This window comes from Hemiscyllium ocellatum, chromosome 22 (assembly GCF_020745735.1).
Source record: "Hemiscyllium ocellatum isolate sHemOce1 chromosome 22, sHemOce1.pat.X.cur, whole genome shotgun sequence".
In the NCBI taxonomy this organism is placed as follows: Eukaryota; Metazoa; Chordata; class Chondrichthyes; order Orectolobiformes; family Hemiscylliidae; genus Hemiscyllium; species Hemiscyllium ocellatum.
Genome location: NC_083422.1, coordinates 8,053,351 through 8,073,461, shown reverse-complemented (window position 1 = coordinate 8,073,461; position 20,111 = coordinate 8,053,351). Strand labels below are relative to the sequence as shown.

The window sequence follows — 20,111 nt, the reverse complement described above, 5'->3', positions numbered from 1 at the left end:
TAGGCTCCCAGGTTAAGGAGCCTGCATTTTGCGCTGCTACTTTGCCAGTGTCTTGGGGGAGAAAAAGAGGACAGAATTGTCGACCCATCAAAATTGACTTGAGGTCATATTCATTCATAGTACGGTAACTATCATTGGAGGCTGTGACTTCACCACCTGGGCCTCGCTCTCTGTTGCTCCCACCCTCAGCCTCTCCAGCTCATTGTTGAACCTTTTGACCAAGCTTTATCAGCCCCAGTCACCTCACCCTTTGGTTTATTGTTAGTTTTTAATCTGATCTTAGCATTTGATGAAGCCTCTCGGGGTGTTTCACTACATTATATGAATGAAAGCAAGTGGAGCTGTAGTGATATTGTCCCTGGACCAGTAATCTGGAGACCCATGCTAATGTTCTGGGGGATTTGGGAGATAATGAAATTTGACTTCAACTAAAAAAAAATTTAGTATAAAAAGCTACTCTAATGAAGACAGTGTAACCATTTTTGGTTGTTGTAAAAACCCATCTAGTTCATTTATATCCTTTCTTTTAGGGAATAGAATCTGACAGCTTCCCCTGGCCTGGCCTACATGTGACTCCACACCCACAGCAATGTGGTTGACTCTTAACTGTCCCCTGAGATGGCATAACGTGGTCATCTCTAATTCAGATAGACAGCAAATGCTAGTCTTGCCAATGATGCACAAATTTCATGTAAGAATTAAATAAGTCACTGTTCATATCCCTACCTGAGCCGTTCTTCATACAAACCTTCTCACCTTCCGTCCATTATAAATTCAGAAGTGAGGATATTCATTAATGATTGCACAATGATCAGCACTGTTTGCAACTCCTCATATACTGAAGCAGTCCATATCTAAATACAAGAAGATCTGGACAATGTACAGGCGTAGGCTGAAAATGAGTAAACAACATTCATGCCACAGTACCAGGCAATGGCTATCTCCAATAAGTGCGAAACTTACTAGAGTCCATTGACATTCAATTTTTTTGTCACTGAATCCCCTCTGTCAACATCTTGGGAGTTACCATTGATCACAAACTGAGCTGGACTTGCCATTTTAAAATTGTGAAGGCAAGAGGCTCGGAATAGTGTGGCATGTAACTCACCTCCAGACTCCTTTTAAACTCTAGCACAAGTCAGAGTGCAGTGGAAAACTCTGTACTTGCCTGGATGGGTGCAGAGCAAAGCAGCCACTTGATTGGCACCACATCCACAAATATTCCCTCTCTCCACCACCAACGCTCAATTGTAGCAGTGTGTGTTATCCACAGGATGTAATATATCAAGGCTCCTTAGCACCTTCCAATCACACAGACACTCCTAACCAGATGGCAAGGGCAGCAGATACATGGAAACACCACCACCTGCAGGACCCCTGCAAGCCACTCACCATGCTGACTTGGAAGCATATTGCCGTTCCTTCAGTATCACTGGATCAAAATCCTGGAATTCCTTCCCTAGTGGTATAGTGGGTATACACCAAATAGTTTGCTGTGGTCCAAGATTGCCAATGATGCACAAATTTCATGTAAGAATTACCACTTCTCAAAGGTGACTAAGGATGGGCGTTAAAGACTTTATAAAGCTCTAGTTAGGCCCAACTTAAAATACTGTGTCCAATTTTGGGCTCCACACCTCAGGAAGGACATACCGGCACTGGAGCGTGTCCAGCGGAGATTCACACGGATGATCCCTGGAATTGTAGGCTTAACATATGATGAACGGCTGAGGATCCTGGGATTGTATTTATTAGAGTTTAGAAGGTTGAGGGGCAATCTAATAGAAACTTACAAGATAATGCATGGCTTAGAAAGGGTGGACGCTGGGAAGTTGTTTCCGTTAGTTGGGGAGACTAAGACTCCTGGGCATAACCTTAAAGTTAGAGGGGGTCAATTTAGAACAGAAATTAGAAGACATTTCTTCAGCTAGAGAGGGCGGGACTGTGGAATTCATTGCCACAGAGTGCAATGGAGGCTAGGAGGTTGGGTATCTTCAAGCCAGAGATTGATAAATTCTTGATCTCACAAGGAATTACGGGCTACCGGAAGAGTGCGGGTATGTGGAATTGAAACACCCATCAGCCATGATTAAATGCTGGAGTGGACTCGATGGGCCGAATGCCATTGCTTCCACTCCTATGTATTACGGTCTTATAAATGTTGGCTGAGTTGGTGACACTTTCATCTTACGAATGAACAAAAAAAGATTGTCTTGATACAACCTCACCATAATAACTTGTCCTCCACTTTGTGTACAGATTTCCCAATGTATAGGTGTGATTCATTTGCATTAGTACTGGCCACTTGGGTGACAATAGCCTTTGACTTCATTTTTGCCTGCCAGACATCTAGAATGGGGAGACTTTTATCTCCTATTCGTTTGGTTCAAGTGAGACCTATTTCTGAAGTGAGGCTGGGTCACTGTGCAAACCCACAAACTCGCTGGAAACCTAAAGAAATGAAACTGATGTCATACTCATTTTATTGTGACACTGACTCAGAAATTTCCCTCAATGATAAAATCGATTGCCCAACACTCTTGGTATACCAGAAAATCAACTAAACTATGTTGGAATGCATTTGAATATCAGAATTATAGTGTGTTGTTTTTACCATATAAACGCTCGCATTACTGGAAGTGTTTTTAATTGTGGCTAATTTGCACGGACATTCTGAAATAAATATCACTATCTTAATTGAATCATATTAAAGAGGGCTGGATTATGTTGTCACTTTGAGAACCAATTGGAAACTGCTGGGGGGGGAGAAAAAGCCTGGACTAATTATGCCGTCTCTCTAGTTTTTCCCTTTGCTAGCTGAAACAGGAAACCAGTAAATCTTCCAGTCTTGTGATTCAAAAGTAATTTGGAAATGAAACCTATTATTCTTTTTGTGTTTTGAAGTTGCCATCTCAGTTTACAAGAAAATAATAAGTGATTGGGCAATGCATTTGTTTCCAGTTGAATAGTTAAGATCCCAGAGATGCAATCAATTTTATCTTGGACGGAAACTTAAAAATTTCTGCTTCCAGACTGGGCTATAGTCCCCTCATCTACACGGGTCTGATATTGCTGCCTTTTTTTTTGTTTCACCCCCCCTCAATGATTGATAGCAGTTGTAGTGGGTATCCTATGTGCTTGGAACAAGCTTGTTGTTGAGCAGAATGGAATGAACAGTGATTAATCTGTTAACTCTGGCGCAGTGCCCTTTTGACTTTTGTTGTTTTGCAAGGGTACTCTTTGACTCAGAAGTTTTATTGGTAATATATACACAAGAACCGCAGCTTTTTTTTTAATATGAAGGGAAAGGACAGGCAAAATTAAAGAGATAAACTTGACCGTTTTAGAGCTGGCGAGGGAGAGGAAACAAAAATATCGCTTTCAAGAAGCCGTGGAAAGTGGTGATTATTTTTGGAGCAACTTTTATTCTGCCCATGAACAGGCTTGTTTTAAATTTGTTTTGTATGCAGTCTGTGTGCCATGATTCTCTATTTGCTGACATGCCGAAAATTTACATGTTCCTTTATCCATTATGAAACACTGAATCTGTTCATGTGCAGTTAGTTTCCTCATGACTGCAACTTGGCACAGTGCCAGCATTCTGAGGCTGCATGATGTAAATTGTGAGCTGGGGCATAAAAAATGCATTTGTAGTTGGAAAAGTGTAAACAGATTGGAAAATTAAGTAAAACAAGCGAGTGATTAATTGTCTTCAGATTTCCCTCTGCAAATTGTTTTTTTTTCCCTCTGGTCTCCCTAATGAACCCATCAGTACGTTTCAAAGTACTTGTTATAATATTTTATTCCTTGAGCTGAATAATAGTTTCACTGATAGACTATGAAACAATATGTGCTTCTCCCAGGGTGACCTTTTAGGAAATGAATAGTTTTATTGTCTGCCCTCTTTCTGTGACTGAAACAACAGTGTGGTTTATTAATATGACTCATGGTACAAATGAAATGGGCCTCAAAAGACTTTATTTGTTTTTATCTTTTCTTATCAGTTGTTTTGCAGTTATGTTCCTGCTTGTCTGATAAGCTGCCTAGTGTGGTATTTTGATTAACTATGGTGCTTATATGTGTGGTGTTTTGAGTGGGGTTTTCACCAATGCAGTGCAGATAGAGAGCGAAGTGTGGCTCGTTTGGTGGTGCTGGACTGGGATGTGACTTCTCCCAGGTGCGTATTCGGAAAGTGACCTCTCTCTTTAACGTGCGTACTTGTCTGTAAAGTGAGTGCACATACACTAGCTCTCCTGTTGTCGATACTTGCCTCCTCTCATCACGCTGATGACATAAGGAGTGGAGAGCAGTTTCAGAAGAGGACACGTTGGAGCTAAATATCTTGATGCCAGGATTTATCCGGGTATGTTTGACGCAGGAATGCCCTCTCAAGCACGAGCAGCCAGTCTTGGGGTTTGAAGTTTCTGAGATGGGTAAATTCTTTTGCTCAAAGAGAAACAAGTGAGATAGAGAAGATGTGTGCTCCTCAACTGCTGTGCTGTGTTTACACGTGTAAATGTAAAACCACTGTGATTTTAAAATTGGCAGTGTGATTGTTAGGAATTCTGCCCTTAAACAAGGGTGTGATCATTATTTTCCCATCTTTGCTCATCCGCTGCGTGCATGTGCTCGGTCCTATCTCAAGCAGCAGTGATTGAGAGGTTGTAGATTGTGGTTTCGATGCTGGGTTCTGCCAGTATTGCAATACAACTGGCCACAAGGGGGTGTGTGAGGCTTGCCCTGGTGTGTGTGACCCTAGCACAGAGCAGGGCAGCAGTGGGGTGGGAGTTGGCAGAGGTTTGAAATTGGTCTTTTGTGATGTTTGCAATTTAATCTGCTAAACTTTACTGTCAACAGGGTGTTCCGTCCCACTAGTATGGCATAGGGGTCACCATTCATCATTGTTTCTCTCCTGAGGTATGGTGCTGAGGGGTGCTCTTCCCCAGCAAGAGTTGGAGGCCGATTATTGAACATTTCGAAGGCAGGAGTGACTAATGTTGTAGGTAGCCCTGTATGGGGTGGATGGGGCAGATCAAAACCCACATCAGATACTGAAGTGCAAAACTAAGGCTGTCACTCCAGTGCACTACTGAGGGAGTGCTGCAATGGCAGCTGAGGGAAATCTGTCATTGGGTTGTAAGTGCTAAAACAGGGGTGAGGGTCAGTGCCGAGAGAGCACTGTGCCTTTGGAGGGTCAGTGCCAAGGGAGTACCGCGCACCCGGAGGGTCAGTATAGGGTTAGCTTTTCCAATGCTCAACCTGTGTCTGGTTCAAAGTTCATTTCTCTGCTCCCATTCCTGCTGCCTATAGCTGGCTTACTGTTCCTTGTGATTCCTCTTCTCTCTCCTCTCCTCCACCCTCCCTCCATTTTCCCCCCCCCCCCTAATTTCCTACTGGAGTCTCCAGCATAATCTGGCATTCTGATCAAAGTGACCACCGGTTAGCATTACCAACTCTTGTTGGACATTGAACCGCCTGGAGTGTTTCCGGGACTCGGCAGCTCTATGCAAGAGGGATGTTAGCCCAGATTGAGGGATCTAGATAAAAACCGAAAGAACTGCGAATGGTGTGAATCAGCAACAAAAACAGAAGTTGCTTGAAAAATTCAGCGGGTCTGGCAGCATTTATGAACAGAAAACAAAGTTAATGTGAGGAAAACGGTGTTGAGGTTGAAGATTGATGGGCTGGATGACCTACATGTGGTTTGATGACATGTGCTGGAGGATTCAGTCACATGATAATTGAGGTAACACTTGACTATCACTGCAGTTGCTCAATGATATTGCTGTCACTGAAAACATGGGCTTTCCAGTAGCTGGGTCTTTCTTTTTGAAGATGGGCTTTCCCTTGGATTGAACAGTCTTTTCTGTTGTATGGCTGCCAGCAGCTAGTAGGAGATCAGATTTGGCTGTTTCCTCCCACGTTCTAAGATGGGAGCCTTTGGACAATATGGAGAAATTGAGGTGCAAGTGCAGCTGCTGAGCAGTATGTGCCAAAGTATGTGATGGTCCAGTGCTTTGGGAGATTTGCAAAACATTTCATTTTCAAGTCGGGCAACAGCATGTCTCAAAGTAGATTAAAGGTCATGTCCGTGCACCATTCTTGCACTAGGTCCCTCACACCCCTCGCTATTGGGCATTGGCTTACAGCCTGTTTCGCTTAATTTACAACATCTGCAAACTTCAAGCAGCATGGTGGCTTAGTGGTTAGCATTGATGCCTCATAGCACCAGGGACCCAGGTGCGATTCCAGCCCTGGGTGACTGCGTGGAGTTTGCACGCTCTCTCAGTGGCTGCGTGGGTTTCCAAAGATGTGTAGACTGGGTGGATTGGCCATGTTAAATTGCCATTGGTGTCCAGGGGTGTGCAGGCTGGGTGGCTTGGCCATGGGAAATGCAGGGTTATGTTGGGGAGGTTTGACCTTCTTCGGAAGGTCTGTGCAGACTCAGTGAATAACTTCTACCTGCACTGTAGGGATTCTATGAATACTTTGATTATGCTAGTGAGCGTGGGGAACGGGCTGGAGGAAGCAAAATCTTAATACACATGCTATTTAAAAGGATCGAGACACCTTTTGAAGCCCAATGTCTTTTAAATATTATTGTTATTACAACGCACCTTTTTTTTAAGAAGAAAGTTTCTGATCTCCGAGCCTGTTGTTATGACTCTTCCATCACTTTGAATTTTTCCACATTGTATCAGGCACTTCAGTGGCTCTGTTCACTTTGATAGTTTCTAAGGCAGATTGTAATTAGACTGTAATTTGTGTGTGTGTGTGTGTGGATCTTTTTAGGATGAGGGGAATTAATAAAAACTGGGATGAATTAGCCAGCTGACTTATATTGCTTTCAAGCATTTTCATAAGTTTTGTGGCGATGGTTGTTTTGAAAACATAACTATTTTGTTTTCCATGTTTCCCCCATCTGTCAGTTGCGTGTAATTTAAAAAATATTTTGATGGATTATCATGAGTAAGTGATTTCCCTCCATAATACTTTCTGAAAGTATGCATGTTGGACTAATCCTCGCACTGAAAACACTCAATTGTCACTGTAATAACCCAGAAATGATTTAGTAGGCTTTCGTCAAATTTAATAATTTCATTTTATAGCAATGCGGTAGCAGCCATCTATCACTCTGACTTGTGAATTTGTTGTTTATTCTATCAGTGCCCACTGGGCTCCCCCCTGTAGCTGTGAAGTGAGATTGTTCGGGAACATGATCTTGCTGAACAAAGAAGATGTGTCTTGTCTGTCCTTCTGAGGTTACTCATGTGACGTCTCAATAATTCAAGCTTCCTCACCTCATCAGACCTGCTCAGGACTGTTAGCTTTGAAATTTTACTTTGTTTAGAATACAGAGACCTTGCGAATCCAGAAAAGACTGTATTGGGACCCTCTCCATTGACTCCTGGGATTGGGGCTGTTCAGTTTTAGGGGTGAAGAGAGGGGAGAAGAGTGGGATTAGATTGAGAAGGACCCAGATTTCTCGGGCCAGATTTTACCAGAGCTTGTTATGTTATTAGAGTCATAGAAATGTACAGCACAGAAACAGACTTCAGTCCAATTCGTCCATACTGACCAGATATTGTAAATTAATCTAGTCCCATTTGCCAGCATCTGGCCCATATCCCTCTAAATCCTTCTTATTTATTTTACCGATCTAGATGCCTTTTTAAATGTTGTAATTGTACCACCCTTCACCACTTCCCTTGGCAGCTCATTCCACACAGACATCACCTAATGCATGAAAAGGTTGCCCCTCACGTTCCTTTTAAATCTCTCCCCCCTCACCTTAAACAAATGTCCTCTAATTTTGGACTCCCCTACCCTGGGTAAAAGACCTTGACTATTCACCTTGTGCATGCCTCTAATGATTTTATAAACCTCTACAACGTCACCCGTCAGCCTCCAACAGTTCAGGGGGAAGAAACTCCAACCAATTCAGCCTCTCCCTGTAGCTCAAACCCTCCAACCCAGGCAACATCCTTGTAAATCTTTTCTGCACCCTTTGAAGTTTCACAACATATTTCCTGTAGCAATTCTGCAGAATTGACTGCGGAATCCTGTTACCATATTTTGTATTTGCTGTGAAATTAGAAATGCTGGACTCTTGACAATTTACATCAATTCTCAGTGTTGCACAGAATTCATTTTCTCAAGACGTTCGGGGCATTTAGCATTAATTTATTCGGCAAAGTTGAATCAACTCCTGTATATCAGCAGGTAAGCACAAATTCATCTTGTGCTGAGCAGTTCTGTTTGTTCTTGAGATGTAGGCAGCCTAGCAGAATGATATTGCCAATCTCTACTTCCTCAGACAAAGTGGGCTAGTCACTACTGTGGTAGAGATGGTGCTCCCTAGATTGTTTTAAGGAAGGAACGTTGAAATATTAACCTGGTGATGACAAAGGATGACCAAATCAGATTAGTATGTGACTTAGAGATTATGGTGTTTTTGCCTGTGGCATTTCTGAAATGAAGATATGTCAGTGTCTCTTTGTATTTCAATTACATTGTGAAGAGTAACCAACATATTGCAATGCACGCGGTTTTCTTTGACCTGGGGGGTATTTAGAATATCTTATCCATTGTTCGAATGAAATGTTATTTTCTTTAGGCCAACAAAGTCCAATTATGTTTAACGTCTGTAAAAGGTCAACACAGGAGAGTCTTTTACTGCTTGGTTTAACCTTTTACGAGAGAGTTTTAATTTCTAGAAATGCATAGTTTTTGAATGCCCACTAATCCAGATGGGAGATTGAATAGAAGTATTCAAAATGACGAAGGGTTTTGATGGAGTAAATCTGGAGAAACTGTGTCTACTTGCAAGAGGATTGGTAACTCGAGAGTGCAGATTGAAGGTAATTTGCAAAAGAGACATAGGGGCAATGAGATATTTTATTGCAGAAAATTAGGATTTGGAATGCACTGCCTATAATGTAATAGCTTGCACCAGGCACCTGAGTAAATACTTGGAAAGGGGGAACTTTGAGGAACTGTATAGAAAAGGGCGTAGGAATGGCACGAAGTGGATAATTTCTTGAAAGAGTTGGAACAGACAAGATCGGCTGAATGATCTTGGACGTTGTTGAATTGATGTGGCACTCACTGTACAATGTCTCCAGCATTTAACCAGGTATGTGCCAATACAATGTGTTATCTCCTGTAATCACTGGAAAATGTGCTGGACGTGACCAGGAGCTGGATTAATGCTCGTGATGTAAAGTTAGAACTCTGCTTCCAAATTGAGCAACTGGGACAAATACGTTGCAAGCATTCGAGATCAAATGGTCAATGCTCGGCTTTCGACCAGGCTACATACATGTCCCAGAGAACAAGGGAGCAGTTATCAAAACAAATCTCTGGCAGATTCTCACTGAAATGACGACACAACTGAAATAATATTGGCTGTTCATTATCACCTGTAGATTGAAATTCGAGCGGTGTCCCTGATCGCTCTGCATCTTTCTGTTGTATCCATTAACCTCCATGTTAGCATATCGCATGTCTTATTTATTTTAAAATGATTTGAAACAAACAGGCAAGCACTGGGGGAAAATTTGTGTAAGTGCAGTGCAATCATTTCTACATCTATTCTGGAGCTGTGAGAGAGATCAGGGGGATTTGTTTGATGAGTTGGGGAGGGGGTGTTGCTGTATCGTCATAGGACATGCCAAACCTGCTGCGGTACAGATATACATGAATTGGACATCTGCCAAGACACACACTATTTGTTTTTAATTGACCTTTTTTCAAAGAGAGAGAGGTATCTGTGACAACACGCTGGGGTTTGGCTATTGTGCATAGTGGCAATTAACCCTTAAATAGGTACCAAATTATACAAGATACTTATCACTGGTGGTGGAATTGAGTGTTGGTCCTTGTAGATATTTCCTAGTCAGAAATGCTATCATCCAGCTATGGAGCAGGTGGGACTTGAAATCAGACCCCCTGATCCTGAGATGGGGACATTTACTCTGCCCTGCAAGAGTCATGGTCCTTATAAATGCTGGTTTCAGTTCATGTGAATCATCCTGATAATGTTTGTGGTTTAGTTGAATTCCTGATTCAGGAGAGGAGGTGATTGCTTGCTCTCCTTTATATGTTAGGATTTGGGGACCTGTTTTGCACCCATGATACAGAAAATCAGGCAGGGCATAAAGAGAGCTGACTGTTCAGTATAGGCCCATGATGTCCTGCCTATTTGGGAGCCTTTGATGTTGCGACTTTCTCCTAACGGTGGGCAACATAATGCCTGGTGTTGGACCAGTTTTGTTCAGTACCGATAACCTTTTTAAATATTTTGTTCAGCGGATGTGAGCATTTATTGCCGTCCCGAGTTGCCCCTTGAGAAGGTGATGCAGTCCACAGGGAGGAAATTCCAGGATTCTGACCCAGCAACACTGAAGGGAATAGCAATATATTTCCAAGTCAGGATGGCTTGGAGGGGAGCTTGCAGGTAATGGTGTTCCATCTTCTGCCAATGTTAAATTGACAGCAATCGGACATCAAACCTGATGGTTTCATGTGAAGTAATCCTGAGCAAAGTCTGTTCTACAGAATATTAGGGAACCTGCGGTGCTTTTACGAGGGAATAGGTTTTGTGGACAAAGCAAAACAGTTACTTAAAGAGAAATTCCTGTCCTCTTACTTGGGCAATATATTGTCATTTGCATTGCCATGTCCTCCAGTTGAGTGTGTGGTGTTGGATTGAAACCAGATATACTCATAACTTTCCACCAAATTCATGGACTGGATGAGGGAGAATCTCGAACCAACGAATTAATTGTTTGGAATTTTTCCAGGGCATCTGATGGGCTGTGATTCTTTCGAGGGTTTGCACCCCAGTGATATTGGCGTGCGTGCGTGTTGCGTCTGTCCCCTTCTGGTTTTGTGGTCAGCTCCATCCACAGGGAACAGAATCCACATGGTTGCCCCAGTGCAGGACAGAGGGAGGGCTGCACAATCAACGTGTGCCATCTTTCAGATAGGGCCGTTGAACTGAGAGTTTGACTGCCCTCAGATGGGTGTAAATGTTGGATTGTTTTGGTGTGTCATTTTTGACAAGGATAGAGAGATATGTGGCTCTGTGTCAATTTATGATGAAACTGTGTTAAAATGCTAGAGAAAGTTTACTTTGATATAATGTTGCATTTACAGATGGGGTGGAATGGTGGGAGTCATTGAGGAGAAATTAGTTTACGATCCAGTCTTGTATCACTGATCAGAATGTTGCTGATTAATCTTCAAACAGTTCGTTGTTACAAGTTAAAGAACTCAAAGTTCCATTTTGCTTTTTGTTTTATGCTCCATTTGCTGACTGACTGTAGTGTACAAATACAAGATATAATATGCCATCTATTTTACTTAAACCTTAACTTTAACACGTTTTTATTCAAAGTTGTCAATTGTGCTCCACTTTCAGTGGAAAGTAATTTGATTGGATCATTACTGTACATCTGGGGAGATTCCAAGTTTTATGTGTTCTGCAATCAACAGGTCGTTTTGATGTTAATACATAGGAAATCAGAAGAATTGCTGTCCATTTTACACCCCCAACAAATTTTACAAATCACTGCATAGCGAATTGCCTCTGTCAATTTCAATTTCCACTCAAATGGTTAAGGCTCAAATTATAGATGGCATGGTAGCTTAGTGGTTAGCACAGCTGCCTCATAGCTCCAGGGAACCTGTGTTCGATTCCTGCCTCGGGTGACTGTCTGTGTGGTGTTTGCACATTCTCCCCGTGTCTGCGTGGGTTTCCTCGGGATGCTCCAGTTTCCTCCCACAATCCAAAGATGTGTAGGTCAGATGAATTGGCCATGCTAAATTGCCTATGGTGTTCGGTGCATTAGTCAGGGGTAAATATAGGGTGGGGGAATGGGTCTGAATGGGTTACTGTTTGGAGGGTCAGTGTGGACTTGTTGGGCCGAAGAACCTGTTTCCATACTGTAGGGAATCTAATCCATCTAATCTAATCTTGTTAAAATTGCAGAAGGACTTATGATTCTTCATTTGTGACAACCTGACATCAAAATCTACCCAGTCAGCCCATTGGGGACTGCCTCAGTCACTGCTCATGTTTGGATGATTCACCCTCCTTTCCTGGGACCCCGTTGCCTGGATTCTTGGAAGCTGCTTACAGGCACAACGCCAGTTTTTTTAGAAACAGCAAGCTTCACCAAGCCGGTACTACTCCTAGTGTTGTTGTTTGAGCTCAACTCTAACTCAGTTGCTTAAGGCAGTTGCTGCTCTTGGGCCTTCAACCTGACTGTGTGCTGTACTGTGAACTATTAACTGCACACTGGCGCCTGCTGAGCCTTTCACACTCATTGGGCTTCCCTGAGCAATTGTGACAAAGATGCTCAATTACTATTGGATTTTGCTGAATCTTTGAACTACACAGGTGTGTGTAGCAGTTGCTTTCAGCCACATAGCTGACGACATTGCTGCTTTACACTTTGTTTCTCAGGTGGCCTCTTTCTGCGTGTTATCATTGACCACCTCTTCAGTGACTCACTATTCTGTTGAAACCCTTGAACTGGTCTTGCCCCTATTGTTAGGCAGCAAGACGTGTAACTCTTGTTAGAACTTACAATGTAGCCAACCCTTAGATCTGTCTATACCCTTGAATATTAGTGATCACAGTGTTGTTGGCTCCTGCAGCACAAATTAACATGATGAGAAAGGAATTCATCTCAAGGTTTGTGGCTAAGTGAACGTGGCTGTCTGGCTCTGTTCAGTGGACAGCTCCATGCTGCCATTGGCAACTCTCTCCTGGGCTTAATTGACATAGCCCCACTCCAAGCCCACCAACCTGGGCTGGCAGATTGTAAGGAGCTGAATGAAGGTGTGCCCTAAATGGCCTAGATCCAGTTTTAACATTGTATCCCTTTGTTCTGGACTCCTTCTTGTGACTGACCATCTTGGTGACCTCTTTGGTCTGTTTGACCAAGTTGTGCTTGCTTAAGAGATAAAGGTTCACTTGCTTCTCTTCCAACCTAGTTCACTATATTCAGTGCTCCCAATGTGGCCTTCTCTACATCAGGGAGACCAACCTTAAACTAAGGGAACAGTTTGCTGAGCATCGCAGCTGGGCCCTCAGGGGCCCACCGGACCTCAAAGTCACCACCCATTTTAATTCCACTTTTCCCCCTCCCTTTCCAACATGACTATCCTGGGCCGCCTCCATTGCCACAATGAACCAAACCGCAAATTGGCGGAACACCTCATTTTCTGCCTGGGCAGCTTACAGCCCGGAGGACTCGTTATTGAGAACTCCAATTTCAAATAACCTTCCTTCCCATCCCCTTCCCCCTCCCTTCTACCCCTCCCTGCCACCAACCGGATTCATTCCTCCCATTGATTAACCAGGTCATACCCTCTACCTGTCTTCACCTATCCCCACTTCACTACCCTCTCCCTGCCACCCCATTTATCTGCAGATCCCCCTACACCCAGCTCCCCCCCCCCCAACCATCCCTGAAGAAGCGTTACACCTGAAACATTGACTTCTCCCCCTCCTGATGCTGCCTGGCTTGCTGTGTTCTCCCAGCCTCCTGCCTGTCTACTTTGGATTCCAGCATCTGCAGGTTTATTTTGCCTCTACTTAAGAGGAAGCAAGTTGGAATCCTTGGGATATATGTTACAGTTTTCCTCCAATTGTGCAGATTAATTTTGGAACTGTTTGGACACGGGACCAGTTCCCATGACCAGCATGCTGTGTGGACAGAGCCCATTTGGATGTCGATTTGGTATTGTATGAAATCAGCAATTGTACACTGAGAAGGAAAGTGTTTATTTAAGGAAAAATACAAAGTAATGTATGCTTTGTAGCTTTAGAAATGGGTATACCAGTTTAATTCAAGATATGGTTGAAAGTAAATCTTTCCTGCAAGAAGAACATAGTTGTGGTTGGCCTGCTGCATACTAATGCATTGACCGCGTGAATTTTCAGTTTTACTGTGTCTAGAACAGATACATGAGCTACCTCTAAGGGTGGCTGAATAGAGTTACACCTCTCCATTAATCCTCAACAGCCTAGGGGCATATTGACTGACTTGAGGGAAATTTAGCAAAATCATGGATATAGTACTGGAGGAGGCCGTTTGGCCTGTTATCTCAATGCTGGCTCTCTGCAAGGACAATGCAGCTAGCACCACCCCTCCTCATTTTTCTTGTAGCTCGGAAATTCTACCTCTTCAGATAACGATCTAGTTTTCTTTCGCGAGCTGGGATTGAACCTGCCTCCACCACACTGTTTCTCGGGTAGCTCGCTCCCGATCCTAACAACTCGCTGTGTGAAAAACGGTTTCCTCATGTCGCTGTCACATCTTTCACTAATCATCTCTGGATCTTGGCCGTGCCATCTCATGAGAGCAGGTTCACCCTGTATACGCTGTCAGCTATTTGATTCTGAACACCTTGATCAGATTTCCTCTTGGCCACCCCTTTTTTTTTAGAGGGAGCACCTTCTCCAATCTGTTTGAACCTCTCCGTGTAACTGAAGTTTCTCATCCCTGAAAAAAATCGAAGAAATCTTTTCTGCACCCTGTGTAAAGCCTTCACATCCTTGTGAAATATTGTCGCCCAGAATTGGGTGCAGTACTCCCATTGAGACTGAAGCAGTGTTTTACCCCGGAATGGCATGATCCAGGAGGAAGCCATTTGACCCATTGTGCCAATCTCCTGCCTTTTCTCCAAGTTGCTACACGCCATTTCAATATCCGAAAGCATCCAGAGCTGTCTTGAATACCTCAGTTGAATCTGTCCCCTCCACATTTCCACGTAGTACGTTCCAGAACCAATCTACTTAATGTATGAAAACGTTTTTTTTTCCTCATATCACCACTGCTTCATTTGCACACGACTTTAAAACTATGCCCTGTCCTCCTTTTTTTTCTTTTACAAGTGGGAACAGCTTCTCCCTGTCTATCACCCTTGTTATGATAAATTTCTCACACACAATGATTTAACTTCCGGTTTGTGCTGATGAGCAGAACAAGTCGTCTTATCCAAAGTCGGGTTAGCTGGGGAGCTGACACCAGCCTTTCTGAATAATGTACCCTGCACAAATGTCACCATTCACATTGAACTTTTCCCTACCCACCTCCAATATCATTGAGAGCCAAAAGTATAATTTGCAGGTCCCATTCAGAATTAGAGGAGAGACATTTGGTTGGTTTTGCTGCTCTGAAACTCAGGAGGCATTGAAATGTGGTGCTGCAATGCGCCACAGCTGGGGTCACTCTAACTCTGTGTAGACTGGGGCATGGGTATCTTGTCAGTTTGTGCAACATCCAACCATATGATGCATTTACCCAGCAAAGCGTGAGGTGATGGGCTGGGCTCCTAAACTCCACCTCAGTCAGAATTGTTGGGCATCCACCTTCTAGAATCTCTTAAATACATTCTCCAACAATTTTCTGTTTGGGTTCCAATTAAAGCAATTGCAGCACATCAAATTATGGAGTGGCATTGTCTTCATTATTACTGTGTGTGTAGAAAGCCTGTGAATCTAGCTGCTACACAAGATACAGTTTTGCAATGTAGATATATTGTTGTGTATATAGCATTAGTTTAGGTGTGGTGTCAGCCAGCCTGAATTAGTGCAGGATAATGGGCTCCATTAGCCATTATTCTACCACTTCCTGCCATAGGCTGAACTTAACTGCCAGGATAAAGCAAAACACTTGTTTAAAGTCTTGTTTCAAACACATGCTTGTGATGCATTAATTATGTGTGTGTTTTTTGTCCAAACGTGTTTCAAATACTTAAGCAGTTTCGTGAGCTTCCATTTCCCCAGAAGCGTGACAGTTGAATTTATTAAATTAGTGTGTAAATTTTTAACCTGTTGTGTTTCACTGATTCATATTACTCATCATTCCAGGTTTTATTTACATTATATCATTAATAGATTGTGATACATCCCTTGTTACATTAAGATCATAGTGGAGACAAATATTTCCTATCCCCAGCATTGCCCGGTTTTGCCAGTGATTTGCCAGGCATTTCATTTAAGTAGCAACATGAGGCTAAGGCAACTCGTGCATGCAGCAACAGGCGCAGCCTGTGTTCCGCTCTGTGATGAACATCCCATGTCAACCCATGTAACGCGTGTTTCTCTGCAGATGCTGACGATGCTGATGATGATGGTGGTGATGTTGATGGCACCAAAATCATTGTCCTCAGCTACCCACAGTACTGCCGCTATCGGACTATGCTGAAGAGAATTCAAAACCGATCGTCGTCTTGGCTGGTCAATGAGTTTGTAATGGCCCTGGGTGGCATTGCAATATTAAACGGAAGTACCCGGATCCTCTACTGCCGTGACACATTTGATCATCCGACTCTGATCGAAAACGAGAGCGTTTGTGATGAGTTTGGTAAGTACTTTCTTTCACTTTGTTGTAATCTCATCAATGTGGTTGAAATAGAGGACATTGTAAAAGTTTTGAATTCCAACTGATAGACTGCATAACTTTTTCAACAGACTTTAAGGTTGCCAAAGTATGTTGCAGTCCAAGGACTATACTCATTCCTGTAATGCTAAACAGTGAAGAAATTAAAAATGAAACAATTTTTTTGTGTAGCTTCCCACTAGATTGTCACATTAGATTCCTTGGAAATTGTTTGGTATTGTTAGAGGAGAGGGTGTTTTGTGCCTTCAAGCTGTGCTGTTTGAGAAATAACCTGAAAAGTAAATATGAACACTGTGTTTGTCACTCAGTGTTAGCTGCAAAACAAAAGTTTGAATTCCTTTCTGGTACAAAATGTTTAGTGGTTGAATAAACGCAACAAAAGTCAGGAAGAATGATTTCACTGAGGATGCATTAAAACTAAACTTTATTTTTGGTGTGATAACGTTTTGCTCTGTACTGATGGCAGACTTGGACTGTGAATGTAGCCTCAATCCAGCTCAAGTTTCTACACTATGTACCTTTCGCATCCATATGAAAGCAATAGTACTTAACGCCACACCAATCCTACCTTGTAAATCTAGCATAAAGGATACAGTTTTGACAAACTCTCTTTTACACACCTATAGCATGTTTGTATACATACATGATTTACATAGATATGAGAGCAATCAACCAAGCCAAATAAACGAAACAATGAATTACCTTCTGCATTTCCTCATGAATAGTACAGTTTGTCATCTTATGTGTGGTACTCACTGCAGGTACGAAAGATTGTGGCAGTTTGTACAACAGAAAAGATGTATGCTTCGATGTTTAGAAATCTGTCAAAATTGTTTAATTTGTTGATATTCGTCCTTCTCATTTGATTGCTGAAATCATCAGTTTATAGAAGCAGACAAGGAATAAGGTCCTAAAGCATTTTGAAATATCAAAGGGGGCAGCCTTTGCTGAATATTTGTAAAACCCAGAGTTTGCAGGATTCGGAAGGTGCAGAACACTTCATAAAATGTTGCATTTAAATTTGTCTTTTTTTTTCTGGTTGCATACATTAAATGTTTTTAGTGCAGTAAGGCTTAATAGAGTTAAAGTGGCATCCTGCCAGGGATGGAGGCATTGAGTCAGATAATCAAGCAGCTTGAAGAGGCAGAGGGGTTTCTGGAGGGAATTCCAGAACTGGGGGTAACCAAAAGCATTTTGCCAACAGTGAGACAAGGGAAAGGAGGGTAAAGTGCAGCAGTATGAATTCGACCAGTTGAGTTCCTGTTTGACAAGTAAAGAGGAGCTACCTCATTATTTCAATATCACCTCAGTGCTGCGCTGGTGAACCATTTTGTCTTCGAGTTAGGAAGTTGGGATTAACACGCGTTGGGCTTTAGTTAAACTGAGGAAGCTGGAGATTACCACACTCTGCAGCTTTTCTGGGACCAAAGTAAACATGATATCAATTCTGAGAAGGGCTGAGTTGTTGATACAGAGCAGGTATTTTTGCTGAAAAATCACATTCTGTTGGACTGTTGCCAGCAATGAGTAAAACTGACAAAATGCAGTTGGCAATATTGGCCGTGTTTCCTTTATTTGGAAATATTAACCTTGAACTGTTGAGCTCTGGAATTCTTGGTCTGCAGCTGCCATTAGATTATCAAATTACTTTACTTTGTTTCTGTGCAGATTATTATCAGCCAGTGGAACTAGAAATTCAGTTTTTTTTCCATTTAAATGTTTGTCCTATGGAAAAGTGCAACTCCTTTAAAAAAAAAATGCTTTTAAGGAGCTGCCCGTTCTAGGCAAGCTGAGTGGAAAAGTACACAATGGGTTGACTCATTGGTTCAGATAATATGTTTATAGGCACAAAGGCAAGTAACTGTATTGATGGAATTATTAAAGTCAATTATTATAGTATGTGATTTCAAGTGTGACTAATTTTTAGTGGATAACAAATTGGTTTAACATAGTACTCTTATGTTTTATAGATATTTGTAATACAGTATTTGTATGTGTATATGCATGTATTGTAAATGGAATTTTCCTAAAGTCTGCTGGATTCCATTCTACTGTAGTAATCACATAACATGATGAGTGCCATTTTGCATTACACTGACGTTGTAAAATAATCTCTCATCCTGGCACTGTGACAAAAGCACTTCAATGTTGTAATGTAAAATTGCATTCACAGTATATGTTATAGAAGTAATAGATAAACACCAGGGCACCAGTTGACGGCTGTAACCTGGCCTCCGGCATGGTTGGCTCTTTGTAAACATCCTAAGCTTCATTCTTATAGCTTACAGTGTCACATGGCTCCCACATTTAGCTTACAGTCTTATAAACTGCTCCTGACCATCTAATAATACCTGTCTGCTTTGGTACCTATCTCCACTTCTCTGTTATTTTATACAAAACGGGTACAATATTAGCCACCATCTTGTATAAATATCTCACTAAACGATACATGCTACTTTGTGCCACTACTTTGCAGGTGGAACAATAGTCTTTTTTTCAGAAAATGCCAATTCTTTAATGCTGTGTTTTTCTGACTACTTACTCACAGAAGCACTCCATTAGAATTTGCAAACTTCCCTGAGCAACCCCCAGTGAAACTGACTTGTTTGCATTTACTTCAAAATATTACCTACTTATTACATAAAAGGGAAATGGAAGGCATAAAAATCATACATTAATAAGTCTCAGACTCCAACTCTCTGGGAGCAAGGTTGACGACTGCATAGTCATTCCTTTTCAGTTGTGCTTATTCCATTATTGAGTTATAGTGATGTCCGTACGTTAATCACAACAACAAGGCTCATGCAGTGTCTTTGTAAAGAAACAGACATCCTTTAAACAGGAGTGTAATTAAAGTGCTGAGGAATGAATGAATGTTATACCATGAAAATATCCAATGAAAATACTATTTCTCCCACGTTTCCATGGTAAAGTCGTTATGTACAAAAATGTTCCTGAACAGCAAGTAATTTTAGCAATTAGTGTTAGTTAATATAAATAACCAACCTGCAGAATGCATCAAATGATTATTTTGTTTTTGCAGTGCAAATATTAACATTATCAACCAGCTACTTCAAACCTGTTCAGGAATATGATGAAATACTCCCCACTTGCCTTGATGAGTATAACTCCAACTACACTTGTGAATCTTGACACCATTCAGGGCAAGCATCCACTCCCACTCCCCCCAGTGGTGTGTGCAGTTTACAAGGTGCACTGCAGCAAATGACCAGCAGCCCAATGCAAAACCAGTCACCTGAACCATGTAAAAGGACAGCAGACTCATCATAACATGTCTGCAGGCTCCTGTCTGATCTGACTGGGGCAATATACTGTTCCTTCGTTGTCACTGGATCAAAAAACTCTGTAGTTATATCCAGCCTCAATGTTCCCTGTTTTCTGCAGTGTGCAGGTTTCCGAGGTCTGATTGTGACAGCGACTTCCACAAGCTGATATCAATGTGCGGCAGTGAGCATGGGAGCTCCTTGTAACTGCACAACTGTGTATCTATGCAGCTTTGAAGGAGCATTGCCTACAGCCCAAGGAGTTCAAGAAGGCAGCTCACCTCAACTTCTTGAGGCCTGTTAGGGATGGGCAATAAATGCTGGCCTAGCCAGTGATGTCCACATCCAAATAATGAAGCAATGGAAATCTTTGTGAACAAAGAGCTAAATCATCTGTCGTTCTTCC

The 20,111-nt window shown here is 42.2% G+C and overlaps 1 protein-coding gene across 1 annotated transcript in view; it reads left to right on the top strand.

The window, feature by feature from the left end:
- arid5b (AT-rich interaction domain 5B) overlaps positions 1–20,111 on the top strand; it is a 127,421-nt gene that overhangs the window by 23,648 nt on the left and 83,662 nt on the right. The window contains exon 4 of the mRNA XM_060841862.1: positions 16,131–16,385. Coding sequence (XP_060697845.1) covers positions 16,131–16,385 — 255 coding nt within the window. The remainder of the gene's footprint in view (positions 1–16,130; positions 16,386–20,111) is intronic.